Source organism: Melospiza melodia, chromosome 18, assembly GCF_035770615.1.
Source record: "Melospiza melodia melodia isolate bMelMel2 chromosome 18, bMelMel2.pri, whole genome shotgun sequence".
In the NCBI taxonomy this organism is placed as follows: Eukaryota; Metazoa; Chordata; class Aves; order Passeriformes; family Passerellidae; genus Melospiza; species Melospiza melodia.
In genome coordinates this window covers 9,097,773-9,114,583 of record NC_086211.1, presented here as the reverse complement: position 1 = coordinate 9,114,583, position 16,811 = coordinate 9,097,773, and the positions used below count along the sequence as shown (strand labels likewise).

Below are 16,811 nucleotides of genomic sequence, written 5' to 3'. Positions count from 1 at the left end.
ACTGAATAGATAATGAAAAATGAATTCTAAGACAGAGAACTCTATTGATGGGAGCTCCACAAATACAAAAGTGCTGAAGTCAAAGTCCTTGTGAGTCCTAGTCCCATTCCAAAGGGAATGCAATAATATTAAAGGAAGGTGAGCAGTGAAAACTCTACTAAACCACATATAAAAATGGCACAAGATACAAGAGAACTCAGGACATTTCAGCAGCAGAACACTTCAAAGGACACAGAGAATACTGAGAATGTCTGCAAAGAATCAATCCTAGGCTGGATAAGGTCAAAGTTTTGAGCACGAAAAAAAATGATGGAGAGCAAAAGGACTGCAAAAAGAAGCTACACTAAGGAAGCTCCTGTGACATTTACCAGCTAAGTAAGCATTAAAAGAACGGGGGGGAAAAGGATGATAGAAAAACTATTACTTCTGTGTTACTATAATTCTACTGTATTGATGTATTTCTGACTTCCCTTCCTTCACAAGATCCTCTTGTTTGTTACTTACTTTCAAATCAATGCCCAAGCATGGGGAAAAAAGGAAAATTAGCAACTGGTTTGGTAGGGACAATCCAATCAGCATGAACACAAAACCAGAACAAGCTAATTGGCACCACCATTTTTTGATGTTAACTCAGCTAATCTTGACTGGTGAATGTTTCCCTTACATTGCTTTTAAATAACACTACAAATCCTGGAGTATCATTAGTCCATAGTTTTACACTTTGGATAATAAAGTTGTTTTTAATGTTAAAACTCTGGTTCAACTTTAATACACATCTCAATTATTCAGGAGCATGAAGAGAGATTTTGATCAAAGTTCACCATTTAATAAATAATTGTTTTCAGGGAATTGAAATTATCTTTTTTCCTGTTAGAAAAGCACACTATGAAATGGGAGTAATGTATTTCAATCTACTTAAGTTTTATCAAAATTATGTATTTCTGCACTCAAAGCATATAGAAGAAGTAAAAAGTATTCATGAAAACAAGTAAGAACCAGTTTCATTTTACTTCACTTCTGGACAATGGGATTCTGTTAAGAATACAAATTCAAGCTCAATTCTCCAAAGTTACCTCTGAAGTGTGAGAAATGAATACAAATGCAAGTTATATTTTGAGACAGCTGCAGGCCTGCATTTATGGTTAAGTTCCCCCTTTGAAAACGATCCAATTTAAGAATTTTCTGCATAATGAAAAACAAATGGAACAATGAAACTTTTCAGCTGTGATAGGAGCAGCTTTTTGTGTGCCATAGAGACATAACAGGAATTAGAGTGAATAAGCTTTTATTTCAATATGTGCAAGTGGATAAAATGGTCAAAGACTACAAATACTTCAATATAATTTATGTTAGATCTTCAACTTTCTGTTATTCAGGTCATAAAAATGAACAATATAGTGTCAAATATATGACACATCAATATCAAAGCACGGACCTTAAAAACAGCCAATATTGTTCCACTAAAGAGAAAAATGTCACACATTTTAGGCTTATGCACTCAATTACAGACATGCAGAGTAATGATCACTGCTCCTGCAGTCACAGTCCTGCTTTATTCACCACAGCAGCACTCAAGTGACTGGCCACTAGAGAACAAAGGCAACACTGCCTCCACTTTTGCTACATGGAATCAGTATTTTCTGTCTTTCTGTCTTTTTATATACAAATCAAATCAGCACCAAAAAAAAAAAAAAAAAAAAATCACTCAACAGATAATAAGCTCATTTTGACAGTGAAATATGACTTATAATTACCCAAGATAATTAACGTCATTTCACAAACATGCACTTTGAACCACACAGTCATTGCAATGCATGACAACCACTGCAGGGAAAGAAGTTTCTGCAGAAGAGAAAATAGGTAAAATGACACTAGTGCTGCCTTTTTCTCCAAATAGAATATTGGGGGTGCTCAGGCAAGGGAAAGGAGGCTATTTCATCCATCAGATTCTAAAATACATAACATCACTAGTATTTAGTTTAGATATTTATTGAATATAAATTACTTGCTTCTTTCTGAAGTAGTTACAAAATAATCTGAAAATAGAAATTCTACTTTTACTTTCCTAGGATTTTTTGCATCCAGCACTTCAATAAACAAATCAATGTAGTAAGCTGTAATTCTGTTTCCTTTAGAAAAAGAAATAATTACAGAAGTCTCCAAGGACTGATCTCATCTTTCTATACCCCCTCCACATACCCAGTTATTTAAAAGTTTTTCTGCTTTATGCTTCCTCTTATGCTTCTTTGATGCATCCTTGGGTCCCACTGCAGAAAAAGTGAGATGTTCAACCTTTTTGGCTCACACACTCTCAAATCACTCTGAGATGCCATGAGCATAATCTTTCTTTCAACTTCTCCCAATAATTCCAGTTCATTTTCTTCTCTACTTGCCCTGAGCTGCACTGAAATGGAATATGATTAGAAGACTATTTATTTCTCCTTTTTGCCTGCTTAGCTCTGCAGCTGCTGAAGTCATCCAATTCATCGTGTGTCAGAAAAAATAAAATGCAACTTTGGGTTGAATTTTTTGGGTTTAGTTTGTTGCTTACCTTTCAACTCCTAATTGCCAGTCCATTGCCTTCCATTTTCAGCCTTCGAGGAAATACCCAAGCCATGCTGCCTTGTTCAAGGTCAACAGGCCCAGCTGGCACATCCTGGACTGTGCTTTCCCTGTTTCATCTCTCACTCAAAGTATTTTCTGGGCACTGTCCTCCTCAAACCCTTTTGGGTATCAGACACTGTTCTCCTCCATCTCTTTGATGTTGTGTTTCTGTGAAAATCCTTCCCTCTGAGGCTGGAGCGTGTCCAGAGCAGGGAACGGAGCTGGGGAAGGGGCTGGAGCACATCTCCAGTGGGGAGCAGCTGGGGGGGCTCACCTGGAGCAAAGGAGGCTCAGGGGAACCTCCCCACTCTGCACAACTCCCTGACAGGAGCCTGGAGCAGAGGCAGGGGCAGGCTCTGCCCCCAGGGAACAGGGACAGGACAAGGCTGTGCCAGGGGAGGTTTGCATGGAATGATGGGGAAACTTCTCCATGGAAATGCTGCCCAGCACAGGCTGCCCCACCAGCAGGGGAGCCACCACACCTGCAGGAATTTAAAAGCCATGAGGATGTGGCTTCTGGGGACATGGGTTAGTGGTGGCCTTGGCAGTGCTGGACTCAATGATCTTAGCAGTTGGACTCAATGATCTTAGAGGTGTTTTCCAACCTAAATAATGCTGTGATAAAAGCCCTTTCATAGGAAAGTACACTGCTCTTCCTTCACAGAGGAAGTGCAGAAAAAAATAACAGGTTTTAAAACTTCATTTAGAGTAAAATAAAATGAATTATAAGCAAATATGTCAGCCAATACTAAACAGCAAGACTGAAGACAGTCAAAGAATAAAAAAATTGTAAGAAATGTTTATTGATTATAGTCTTAGGGTGTCCTATTCATATGCAAATAGTAGCAGTCTTGTCTGATTACCATATTAATCTTTGAACTTATTTGGTTTATAATGTAAAGTGTTCACTGCTCCGCAAACAAGGCGGATTTGCAAGAAGCCAATTAAATATTGATATCACTTTAGGAATCGTAAAATCTCAGTTTCATTATCTTAAGTGTCAGGCATTGATAATTATAGCAACAAAAGGCATGACTAATGGCATTTGCTGTACACTTCACAGGAAAGTGGAACCCACATGTATATGAAAACAAGATACTCTACAGTTGAGAAATATGACAAAATAATATTACTGCAATAATCAACTTGCTTTACACACTAAAGAAATTGCATCTAACTATCACCATCTAGAGGTAAAATGAAAATGGCTTTTTTTTTTTTTATTCTGATTTGGATTCTGTCTGTATGCCCATGAATATATTAGACAAGAAATTATTTTCAAATGGCGAGCAATGTCTGCCACACAAAAGACATGGGCATCAAACTGCAGAGATCACATACAGCAGTCATCAGAAAGCAACCTAGAGAAACTAAATTGTTTCTATGTAACTAGAGAAAACAGTTTGTTTGGAAGAGAAGACTTGCCACCATGACCCTGGCTTTAAAAAGTTCCCTAATATTTAAATTGTCTGTTTAAAGCCCAGACTGGGCTTCCTTAAGTGTGACTTGGTACAAAACAAATTAATTTCTCCATATATGGCTGTGTGCTGTAATGTTTATAACTAATCAGTCTGCCACCCAGTAATAGCCATCAGAAACTTTGTAAGAGAATGAACCTCTGAAGCTGCTCTTGGGTAACTGCCTGATGTTCTTGCTGCAGAGATGGTTATGAGCGTCTAGTCTGAGCTCCTGTCACAGCCTGGATCATTTCATCCACTGAAGTCCAAACAATCCTTATGACTTGTTGCTTGGTAATAAAGACATCAATTGGTCATCTAATTATTTTTTTCTACTCAGGTGCAAAATTAATTGTACTAGTAATCTGTCAGTGCTAATGAATGGCAAGACAGGAGTCAAGAACTAAACCTGAAGCAAAACAAACTTGAGCAAGTACAAATAGAGAGGATGTGCTCTGAAAACATTTAGAATGAGCTTGCCATGCACAAAAGATAAGCATTAGTTGGAAGGAAAGATATTTTGTCATCATACCTAATATATCTCCATTTTAGGACTAAATTAGTCATTATTAGCACAACATCCCAAAGGCAATTCATGTTTAATTAAAATCACCTCCAAGTTTTTTGCACCCTGCTCTTACAGCAAGGCACACTGATCTCAACAGTTCAGAAAACTCCTTAGAGAATTATGAAATGTATTTTATCCAGAACACCTAAATATAAACATAAGGTATAGCAGTATTTATTATTCCAAAATATCACTATCTAGGGATTTCCTTAGAAAGAAGTCACACCTTTGTGTTTGGATTGATTTTTCTTCAGTTTAATTAGCTCAATTATTTTCTAGTATTACCCCATAAACTTCCAGTATTACCCCATATTATACATTGTGGAGAAGACCACTGCCATGCACTTGTTTTGAAATTGCAAAGCAATAGTTTCAATGAATGCTCCAATTTGCATTTTGAAACAGTCAAAAACGTCTCCATATCCTTCATGATTTGAAAGATTGCCATTGTATTCTCCTCTCAGTTGCCTGTCTTGCAGGCTGAGAATTTCTAATATGCTCTGCCAGTGAAAAATCTTTTTTATTCCACCCATATTATTTGGAGTTGATATATTTCTTTGGAGAGGAGTAGAATTGCACACAGATAAACCAGAGATTATACATAACATAATAGCATTTCCTATTTGTCTATCCCTTTCCTAATAATTTGTAACTACTTGGTTTTTTTAGACCTCTTTAAATCCTTTTTAAAATTATGTCAGATTAGCTACTTTAAAATCTGGGGTATGCAAGCCAGAAGCTATTTATCAGGCACTTTTCAGCTATTTCACCTTTGAATTCCTGGTGCACTGCATGTGGAGATTTATGCTTTATTTATTCAAGAAGATCTGCTACTGGCATTTCATTGAAAACAGACAATCTGCTATTCTCCACAAGGAAAAATCCAGAATGAGAATAACCCATAACAACTCCATGGTGAACAGAGATTATAAAAATATGCATTTTTCTGTTACTATTTTATATTCTGAGAAAGCAAGTGAAAAAATATTTTTAATTGAACTCAATAACTGCACATGCAATTCTAAATTGCTTTCCCCCTAAAATTTATACCCCCTCTAATTGTTCTAACATCCACAGTTGAATGATACAGATCCCCAGCTCTGTTAATTTTTAAGACAGTAACAGATAGTGCTAAACTGGGGCACTGAATTATCTGCTGCTCACAACTGTCCCCTTGAACTCAACCATTCAAATTGAGCATAAAATTTGGCCACGTTTTCAGAGCTTGTTTTGAAATCCTCAAGATTCATAACCAGTTAATTCTGCCAGTAAAATATTACTGCAAGAGTGCAGTGTAACTCTACAAATACAGAGGTCTGATTGAAATTTCCACATCTAATAGGATTAATTATAAAATGCTGCTTGCTTTCAGAGTCCACAGTTTTATTTCTGAGCTTGTCCAGAATCCTTAATCCTCAGCAGAAATTAAAGAAACTATTTGATGGCTGAAACTATGTGACAAGTATGCTGGTGCTGGAAACTTTTCCTGCTATGTTTACTGCAACATCTGGGTTTTTTTAAGGATGAAAAATGCACTGATTTTGAACATCCAAAACAGATGTTAACATGACACAAAAAGAAATGCTTTGAAATGCCCTTCAAAACAGCACTACAAATCCACATTAAATTTAAAAACATAAAATTAAATTTTAAAAGCAATCACAATAAGAAAACTCCTGCAGGAGTCTATTCTTATCCTGTCCAGGTTCAGGCCTTCTTGATATGCAAATTAACAGGCCAGTAATTTCTTTTTCTGGTTTAAGAAGCACAAGTGCAAAACTAGCATTGATTTCAAAGAGGCACAGAAACCCATATTTACTTCTCCTAGTTCTTATATTCTTCAGAAGCTTTTTGAAGTCCATGAAAACAGATAACAGACACTGTGGAACTGATAAGTTGATAATTTTCCAAACTAATTGAGATGCTCTGCAATTGTATCCACCCTCCTCTTGCATTCACCCACTTGTACAGCTACATCCAGTCAAACTTCATGACAAATACTGAACCCTTCAGTAACCTAATTTGATACAGAGTTTCAAGTAAAATTAAAAACTCATTAAATTCTTCGCAGAATTCACAGAATAGGTAAGGTTGGAAGGGACCACAGTGGACCATCTGGTCTACCCCACCTGCTCAAGCAGGATGAAAAACAACACAGAGCAACTTAGGAAAGGAGCACTAGAAACCAGAGCTCTTCTGGTGGACATGGAGCTGCATCATCATTAGTGTAACAGGTGGGGTGAGATCTTGATGCTTTTAAGAATTTCTGTGTTGGCAGACTTGTGTCTAGGTTTGAGAATCTGTAGCCAGTGACAGCAGAAATATGTGAAAGCCAGAAAGACAAAAATATTACACTTGTCAACAAGTTGGGTTTTCACACACCTGTGCATCTCTATTTGATTGATTATTCAGTGCTTTTGAACAAATTACTAACTGTTCCCATCCTGGTGGCTTTTCTTTCCATTACCTCAAGTCTTATTTTTCATTGTCTTTTACTGGCCAAAGGGTGGGTGTTTTCCTGTATTTTTCAACTACCTGCCAACACTTCATAAATGATTCAAAATTCTACAAAAAAAAAACATCATTCAGAGTGAGAGGAATGTTAACAAGCTTCAGCAATCTTGTTCAGAACTAAGTACGTGTTGCTGAAACAAAAGTGGAGACATTTTGCAGCTGCTAACAATCCACACAAAGAAATGTAAATAGCCTAGGACAGCACATTAGTGTGTTTGAAGTTCACCCTGCCATTCTATCCATAGAGGGGTCACTGCTCTGAAGGCAGGAATCCAGCAATCAAGGAACAGTATAAAATTGCAATGCTTCAGCTACAAGTCAGGCTGGAGCACAAACCCCTAAATTCTGACCTGCCTGAGGCAGAACACAATGTGAACATGTTCAATAACACACAGTGTAGAATTGTTTCATTATTCAAGATGTTTTCAAGTGAGCTACTACAGTAAACCACATCTGTCTGTCAAGCAATGTTTCTGGACATTGTTATCCCCAAAACTGAAGTAAAACATGTACATGCATACTGAAGAAGGCTTTACTGATTAATATTGAATTGTTAAACTCCCTGACCAATGGAGTCATCTTATTAGCATGCTTTTAAAGTATTAAACTACTACAAGTCAAGCCTCAAAATATGCTATTTGAATAATCAACACAATCCTATGGATGAATATATATGAAGTTACTGCTGCTGCTCATTAGCTGATCTCTAATGAAATTATACACAGAGATTTAAATTATTAAAATGTGCTACTTCAGTCAGAAACTTCCAGACAAAATCCCTGTTCAGCTGCCTCACTTACCTGGTAAACATGGAATGCATTGGCAGCTTTGCCACGCAGGAAGACTGAGGGAATCCAAACATTAATGAGAGCACGATTGGATCTGAGGAGGAGAGAGAAAAACTTCAAACAGGGAATCATATTTATGTATAAGAATTGCAAAGCAACTACATGCAATGATTTAAATAATGATCAAAGTAATCAATAAAGCAACTTAAAATTTCAAATGAAGAAACAGAAAAATTGGAGTTCTGCCTGAACTTTTTTTTTATGTTCTGAATCTAAAAACATTCCCTAAAATTAACCCAGCTGAAACAATTCTTTCTGCAGGATTTCTGGGGTTTGGGGCTTTTTTTCACAGCATGCATTTGACAACATTTGATTATACACATGAAGCAAAAATTATTCACTTCAACAAATTCAACGTTTTCAGCCACAAATCTCAGGTAAAGTTCATTAAATAACAGAATAGCAGTGCACAATTCTGCAGAAGCCATTTCCATCCATTCTTTGTCATCCATCTCTAAATTTCTATGATTCAAACACATCAGCTACAGTTTCAACCCCTCATCCACAAAAGCAAGATTCATTACTTTGACTACTAAAGGCAAAATTCCAAATCAAAACACTCTCAAATGATCTGGGGTGGGCTCCTAGTATGGGTTTTGGGGTTTTTTGAAGCATTGATTAGGAGCTATTCTGTAAATGAGGAAGTCCATCACATGATGAATAGCAACCAGCACCCTTCAAACCCAGAGCACTAAAACCAGAAACTGCTTGGTGCTTTGGCAGAATACCAACACCTAGGGCATTTAAAAAGCACTCCAAGGGAATCTTGCTAAATCTAAACTCCTTGAGTTCAGCATTATTAACTACACTGGGGCATGGACTGTGCAGCTCTCCATGCTTTTTAACAATGGAACACCACAGCTAAGAATGCAGTTATTGGAAATAGAGGAAAATCAAATTATTGAATCTCTGCTTATTCTCCTTTCCCAGAGATGGTATGAAAAGAAAAATTTGTGAATTATGAAACTTACATTTCAAAATCTGATAAACTCTGATCTTCAGATGTTTGACTTAAATCTCCAGGGACCTTTATTTACAAAACAGAAATAATTTCCAAACAGTGGCTATTATGTTTTCAATTAAGAAAGCATAATATTATAAGGAAATTACAATTCAACATTCAATTCTATAAACGCCAATAAAAACTATTCCTGACAACCAATAAAAGAAAAACAAAATCCTTCAAGAAGATTGTGAACATGTCACCCTTGTGTGTCCTTTATGTTAGAATTTGCTACAGTTTTGTAAAGAAACAAATTGGGGTTTGTAAAAGCATGTAGTTTTGAAAGATATAGAAAATGCAGGCAAGAGCACCATTATTAGGGCTTTATGTGCAAAGGATGCTAAAACAAAGTACTTTGTGTGTATAAGCCATTTATGGGAAAATATGAAGCACATAAAACCTACCGATCACTTTCTTTTACAACCAATATTCTACCAAGGGAAGGACACAAGAACACTTTATTTCAGCTGTGCTCCTATAAAACATTATATAAGTACAAAAGTTCATAATGAAGCCATGATGGACTAATACCTGCAGATTCAAAGGAAGTAGCAGCTGTTAGAGAACCAGATTACAAGAGCATTTAGAACAAAACAGAAGTATGTTTTTACCTTACTTTACAACTAGAATAAACATAAAAGTGTATTTTCTTTCCTTTAAAGGAAAATGTAAAACGTAAAGCATAATCTGGAATAGTTAAGAGGAAAGGAATTGTTCAAAGCCAATTCTTCACAGATCTGTTATTTCTTGCAAGCTAATGGGTATTTCACCATGAGGAGCATGTCTGAGCCATTCCAGAGGGATATTCTGCAGTGCAATAAACAAATACTCACTGGCCCTCTCAGATCAATGAGCTCTTGTCTCATCTGGAACACCAGAGCTTCCTTGGCCATCAGAGCACGGTGCAGCCTCTCATTGAATTCAATCAGCTCCCCATGCATTTCAGCCACCTGAAAAGCAAAGCCAAAGGATAACTATGATCTGAATTGAGGAAAAAAAATCCCACTATGTAATTTCTTACATGTATATCAATTTCTTTTTACTCTTCAAGTACTGCTAATGTGGTAGTCTGAACTGATCATTAAGAACAGACATTGCTATAATTTTGATTCATGCTTTGAAATGTAGTTTTGATATTGAATAGGACAAAACGCAACTTCATGTCAAATTTTATTCTTATCACTCTAAATCATATGACAACTGATTCTAATAAAACACCCATTGACTTCTGTTCTCAGTTTAATTCTTTGATGAATGCAGCACTCAACAGGTACAAACTAATCCCATTATTTTGAACAGGCAGTACTGCAAAATGCACAAACTGCATTAGACTTGGTCAGTAATTCATAAGTGATGTATTCTTCACCCTTAGTTGGAGTTTTAATAGGAATGGACCTAGAAGTCAATCGCTCCAGGCAAATCTGTGACAGGTCAGAGGAGTCTAAATACCAGAGTCAGGCTGTGGCACAGGTTGCTCTCACAGGTAAACAGAGTGGCCTCTTTGGACACTGAGTGTGGCTGGGGCTGTGCTCTGCATTTTAAGTCAAGAGAGCAGGAAGAGATGCAGGATGTTGTGGGAGTGCCAGCGGCTGGGGCAGTGAGGGCGATGGAAAGTCCCAGCAGTCAGACGTGGGCACTGCTGGGCCCTCCCCTGGGCTGCTCCTGGCTCCATGGTTAAACCTGCTCCCGGCTCCATGGTTAAACCTGCTCCCGGCTCCACGGCTAAAACCTGCCCCTGGCTCCATGGTTAAAACCTGCTCCCGGCTCCACGGCTAAAACCTGCCCCTGGCTCCACAGCTAAAACCTGCCCCTGGCTCCATGGTTAAACCTGCTCCCGGCTCCACGGCTAAAACCTGCCCCTGGCTCCACGGCTAAAACCTGCTCCCGGCTCCACGGCTAAAACCTGCCCCTGGCTCCAGCACCTCTTGGAATGCCTCCTTCTCCTCCTCATCCCCCACCCAGAGCTGGGGAACAGCAAAGGCAGCAGGGTAACAGCATGAGAGCACAGCTGAACAACATGAATTTCAATCCAGTCACCTCAACAATAGCACACAGACTTGAACTACTGCCAAATCTCTCAAGAGTTCATAGTTTCCCTCCTAGAAGCAGCTTGTTACTATCTGTGAATTTCACTGTTTCCTTTTTCTCAATTACTCTGCCTTCTCCCTCTTCCCCAGGGAAGTTCCCCAAAATAGTTTAATTTAGTGTCTGCTTTTAATTTTGTGCTTTATTCCACACAAACCTGCATCCTTCACAGAATCAAAGCAAACAAAAAAAGCCTAAATTTGACAAGCCAGAATCTGACATCATTGATTATAAATGAAAAACAAAAATAATTTTCATGAGGTGAACTTCAAGCATTCTTTTCAAATTTCTTTTTGTATTAAAGGGAGTCCTTCAAACCCAGTAATTCATCACTGAAACATATATGCAAAAAAAGAGCTAAACTACATGAACAATATACTAGAGAAAGCAATAATATAGTATTATTAATTCTACATAAATGATTTTCCATACTAGCTTAACCACTAATTCCAATTTAAATTGGGTGGTGTAACATTTAAGAATACCAGGTTAATATTAACAGGTCACTGTTAATTCCACAGAGCCTGGGCTGTAAGGCAGAACTTCCTTGCATTTCAAGTACAGAGATACAGCAATGACTAGTTGCAAATTCACAGAGAAAAGCTGCAATACTGCTGGTTATCAAAAGCAACATAAAAATTTACAAGTGGATCTCACTAGTTTGCATATTTGAAAACATGTTTGGTTTTTCAGGGCCTGTCTATCAGAACAACAAAATCCAGACTGATGTGTGACTATTTTGTCTCTCTGATTTGGATGTCCTTGAAATAACTTTCTACTTGCAGACTCAATTAACATGTAAATTCAACAACTCTCTCAAAACACTACAAATAATGCAAAAATCTGTAAGTATCCCTAGCAAAGTTAAATAATAAAAAGGAAATTTAACAGCAAATAAAACACCAAATCACTTGTTCTATATTATCAAAAGTACAACTGGCATTATTAGCAATTAACTGACTTCAATACTTTCCCTTGTCAAAGAAAAATGCATTACCATCACAGCAAATCAAAAGGAGCAATGAATAACAATATTAATTTAAGTTCCTTTAATTTTTCCTGCATCAAAGTCTGCTAAAACAACAAAGAGGTCTCCTTATAATTATATCCTTTCAGTTACATTTTCATAGAGTCACATCTTCCTTTACTCAATCCACATTGAAGCTTAAGCAATAAATTTCCCTGCTGGGACTTCAATCACCTTCACAGTTGTTTTTCTTCATAACAATATGCTCAAAGCAAAAAAATAAAGAATAAATAAGCTCAGTTTTCCTTGGACAGAGGATCATTTAGATTTGCTCCTTCCTATATGAGAAAACAGTTTAAAGAACCCAAACCCTTCTCAGGAAGGTGAAGTGAGGATAAAGTAAACACTTGAGGCTCCACACTAACTCAGCTCCTTAGAGTTGTCAGAAGGATACCCAAGTACCTGAGAGCACTGCAGTTACACTGCCCAGCATGGCCACAGTTCAGAGCAGCCTCCAGAGAAAGGACAAAGAAGGTATTGCCTCATGTTTCACAGCAAAGGACCAAGCAGTTCACTATAAACAGGCCAGGAATGTTTCACTAAGCATCTAACAACACAATCAATCTATCTTGGAAAGATATGCTTCAAAACCAATTAGCAGAAAATAAGCTGAAGTTTTCATCTCAAAATAAACTGGGAACTGTGCACATTCAATGAAATTCTTACTCATGTTTGCAATAATTCCCAGTCTTGGTCAGTTGTGTCCAGTCCCACCAGCATTTACTGAGACTGACACTGCTTGCCATGCTCAGAGCCTTGGAGAAGGGCTGTCACAGGGGTTATGTCCTGTTTGGACTATGTGAGGATCCTGTTGGAGACTAATAAGTGAAAGAGATGCAACCTCCCTCTTCCCAATATCACTGGTAAAAAAGCTTTTCTGTGGTTACACCCAGAGCTGTGTCACCACTGCCACAAACTCAGAAGTGCCAGCACCAAGCTCCTGAGCACGCAGAACAAAGGTAGAACGACTGAGGAGGCTTCCACAGCACAGGGAGGTTTCACCTGGGTTCTTAATTAAGATATTCTCTTGATAGGTACAGAACAGAGGAAAGGAGTCCGAATAACTCAAGTAAAGGCAAGCATTAGGGAGAGAATTACTTTCATGTTGTCATCTTATTCCAGGGGTTCCATACTGCTGTCTCCTTATCACAACAGTTCCATGCCTTCTCGGTGTTTCTCATGGGCAACTCCTCACAGCACTGACTCTTTCTCCTTCACACAGCAGCCACTGACTCCAGTTCCCTTCTCACCCAGCCACCCCACTCTTTTATAGCACTCTGCTTCTCATTGCTTACAGCTGTGGCCTGGTAAAGTCAGGCCTGCTCCTGATCTTTGATAATTGGCCCAGCTGCAACTCCTTAGGGGTGAGATTACTTTCTACACTATCTTTATTTTCTTATATTCTATCCCCCTACAGTTGCACATGGTCCTATGAGAAAAGGAGAACCAAGTATGCATGTTTTAGAAGAACTGTATGAAGCTCTTTGATCCATGACCTGCATTTTTAGTCATCTTCATATTAATCAGTTAATGTGGGAATCCAACTTCAGGGTATTTTGGGAAAGAGAAAGACATAGAGAATTCTTTTACTTCTTTTAAAAATGTTCTTTTAATATTTAATAGCAGATATAGGTATTAGATACTACATTTCATTAAATTTTTTTCTTAAAAATAATTTGTATTCAAATTTAGGATGAAACCCTAATCTATTTTTTTTTCCTTTAATGAATTTTATATTAATCTTAAAAGTAAATCTTGCCTTAGGAACTTTTTCTAACATGGTCATATCAACAGTAGTAGTAGCTTCTATCAGCCATTTCCTTACTGCAATATTCAATAAGCAATACAAAAATGAAACATGGTTTGCAATCAGAAACCAGCATGAAAGCACAGAAAAAGCTACAGATTCCACTATGATAGTAGATTAAGCTCAACTGCCAATACAGCCATGCCTGTAATTATGTATTGTAACTTACACAATACCTCAAATCTATTGTCTGGGATGATTTCAACTTCACCAGCAGTTAAAACCAACTTGCTTATTTAATAAAATCTTCATTTTTTACGCTGATATTCATTTTAATATCAGCGTATGAAAATGTACCCCTGTTAGGAAAAGTACTTTTAATTATCTATATGAAGTTTTTTATTTCTGAAGAAAAAAAATCAGATTTATATTTTACATTCCTGAGGAAAAAATATATCAACTAAGTAAAAAACCTATTTAAGCTTCAGACCTTGTTCTACGATTAGTATTCCACAAAATCTGTGCAGTACAAACTTTACCTCAATCAATTTCCTTTCATAAGAGCTGGCCAGTTCCTCATTGTTTTCTGCTTGCTTTTGCTCTGGAATTGTAAATTCACCATCAGTGCTCCAAATGTTTGGCAGAACTATAACAGAGAGATACCTCAGATTAAAAAGTAAAATTCCATAAACGTCCAGGATAACCTGTTTACATATAACATCTCCACAAGAAACAGTTATTAAAAACATGAGAACAGACCATAATATTAAGCACTATTACAAGTACTAAAATACAGATTCTGCAGGGACCTTTTTTGGTAAGAAATATTTAGACTGAGATTTTAACAGAGAAGAATGTAAACCAAAAGCATTTGGCTGTTGTGTGATACAGCTGTCTAATATATGTAGTACCTGCAGTTCCTGCCCCAAGCCTTCTAAAACTTATGTTTCTCTTTTAAGCCTTTTTTTTTTAACTGGGCTTCCAAAACAGCATTTTATATTACTTGTACAGACTGCTTACATATCAGAGAAATTACAGCAAACAGGGCTGAGAACGAACATTCCATACTTCATCCAGTAGTTCATGATTTTTCAGCAAGCAGAATCAGCTGGAGTTCTTCCACTCCTGATAGTTAATTGTCTAATTTCTTCCCAAAACCTTCCAAGAAGGGAGATATCAGCTTCCCTGTATAACCTATTTAAATGTAAGTGTTCTTCTCACAAAGGTTTTCCTGATAGCTAATCAAACTTCCTTCACCTGCCATGGCAGCCCATTACTTCTTTTATCTGTAGTGAATGAAAATTACAGATTATTCTATTCCTGTTCCCAGCTATCATTTCAGTATTTGAAGATCACTTTAAGGCCTATTCTAAGTAAATCTCCTCCAAGTTACACAGAATCCAATTCCACTTTTCCTCATTGCTCATGAATTTCTAAGAAAACAAGTTAACACATAAAAGTAATGCCTAATAGAAGAGGAGTTAAACAAATGCTTTCAACATTCTTCAAAATCTGAACTATATATACAACCACTATTAGGTAGATAGAAGAGACCATAATTTATCTGGCTAAATATTTTTGAGCCTGGTTGCTTTGAGGAAGAATTAGAAGTTTATTATTAAGTGAATTTGAAAGCTATTTTAAGATCTTTTTCTTGTAAATGTTGCTTCAAGTTCTTCAGCCAGACTTCTAAGATCAGCATTTTTATAGAAATATTCTATCTAAGCAGGTTTAAAAAATGGTACAGAGCCAACTCCTGCTGATGACTGAGAAATGAAGATGCTCATTTATTAAATATTTAAATACCAATATCCAACTGCTCAGGCTACAGCAGTGATCACTCATTTTGAAAGCTGATAGCTCTGACTTTTGGGTAATTTATTTATAATCACATTTGCTGAGTGAGGTTTTTGGCCTTTTAAAGTCTCCACAAGGCAAAATATCAAGCTGAGTTCCATTTATTATTTTAGGAAACTATTTAAAAGCCATATTCAATAGCATTTGATCTGATTATTGTAGAAAACATATAGAGTCTTCATTATTTATAGTAATAAAAATAACAGCAGAAACCCAATTTATTGACTCTTTCAAAACCGAGTCACAGAAAATCTGTGTTCTAAAATCTACAACACATTTAAGACTTTTTTCATACCATTCAGAAGATTAATTATAATTAAAATTACTCATTACATAAACAAACCATGGGCGCAATTGTTTTATAAATCTGGTAAAAGAAAAAACTCCTTTTGTTTCTCTTGTTTTTTGCAGCTAGTTCTCAGGGAATATTTACATGCTTATGTACTTTGAGTCAGAGACAAGAGTACTACTAAAATTTCACCTAAATTTTCAATGGCAGCTAAGGAAAAAAAAGTTAGTTTTACAAAAATTCAACATGTAAAGTTACAATGCAAGAAAAACTTATTACAAATATTGTATGAAATACATTCTGGTCACTAGTGATAAATATTATAGATAATTACTGTGGATTGATTAAGTATCTTTCCAGCATAAAGCACACGTGTTCATTTTTAGAAATGTTGGTACTGTTCCATCCCCCCTTTTAATCTATAAAATCTGACCATCCTACTCAGTTTCTATTCTTATCACTCACTGATCTGCATAATTTTAACATGGTGGAATATAGCTAGCCTAGGAATATTTTTTTTTTTCTTTTCCTATAATTATACTCATCATGGAAACTGTCACTACCTAATGAAGGATAATTTCTGCTATTATAGGAAGCCTCAGCCATGGTTTTCATGAATAATTCTTAATATGAATCACTACACTGCAGCAAAGTCGGAAGTAAAAACATGTGTTCTCACTAACAAATATCCTTTTAGGGATGAATGAAGCTCTGAAACTCCAGATAAGCACAGTGGCTAACCCTGAAGAATAGCAGTATTCTCATTCATACAGCCACTTATATGACCAAAATATTCACAATTTTAAAAAAGT

The 16,811-nt window shown here is 36.7% G+C and overlaps 1 protein-coding gene across 2 annotated transcripts in view; it reads right to left on the bottom strand.

Annotated features, from left to right (window-relative positions):
• The window catches only part of SNX29 (sorting nexin 29), a 100,925-nt gene that overhangs the window by 49,968 nt on the left and 34,146 nt on the right, over positions 1-16,811 (bottom strand). For both annotated transcript variants that reach the window (XM_063171043.1, XM_063171044.1), the window contains exons 15-18: positions 14,393-14,499; positions 9,828-9,944; positions 8,963-9,018; positions 7,944-8,025 (exon numbers count right to left, since the gene is read on the bottom strand). In XM_063171043.1, coding sequence (XP_063027113.1) covers positions 7,944-8,025; positions 8,963-9,018; positions 9,828-9,944; positions 14,393-14,499 — 362 coding nt within the window. The remainder of the gene's footprint in view (positions 1-7,943; positions 8,026-8,962; positions 9,019-9,827; positions 9,945-14,392; positions 14,500-16,811) is intronic.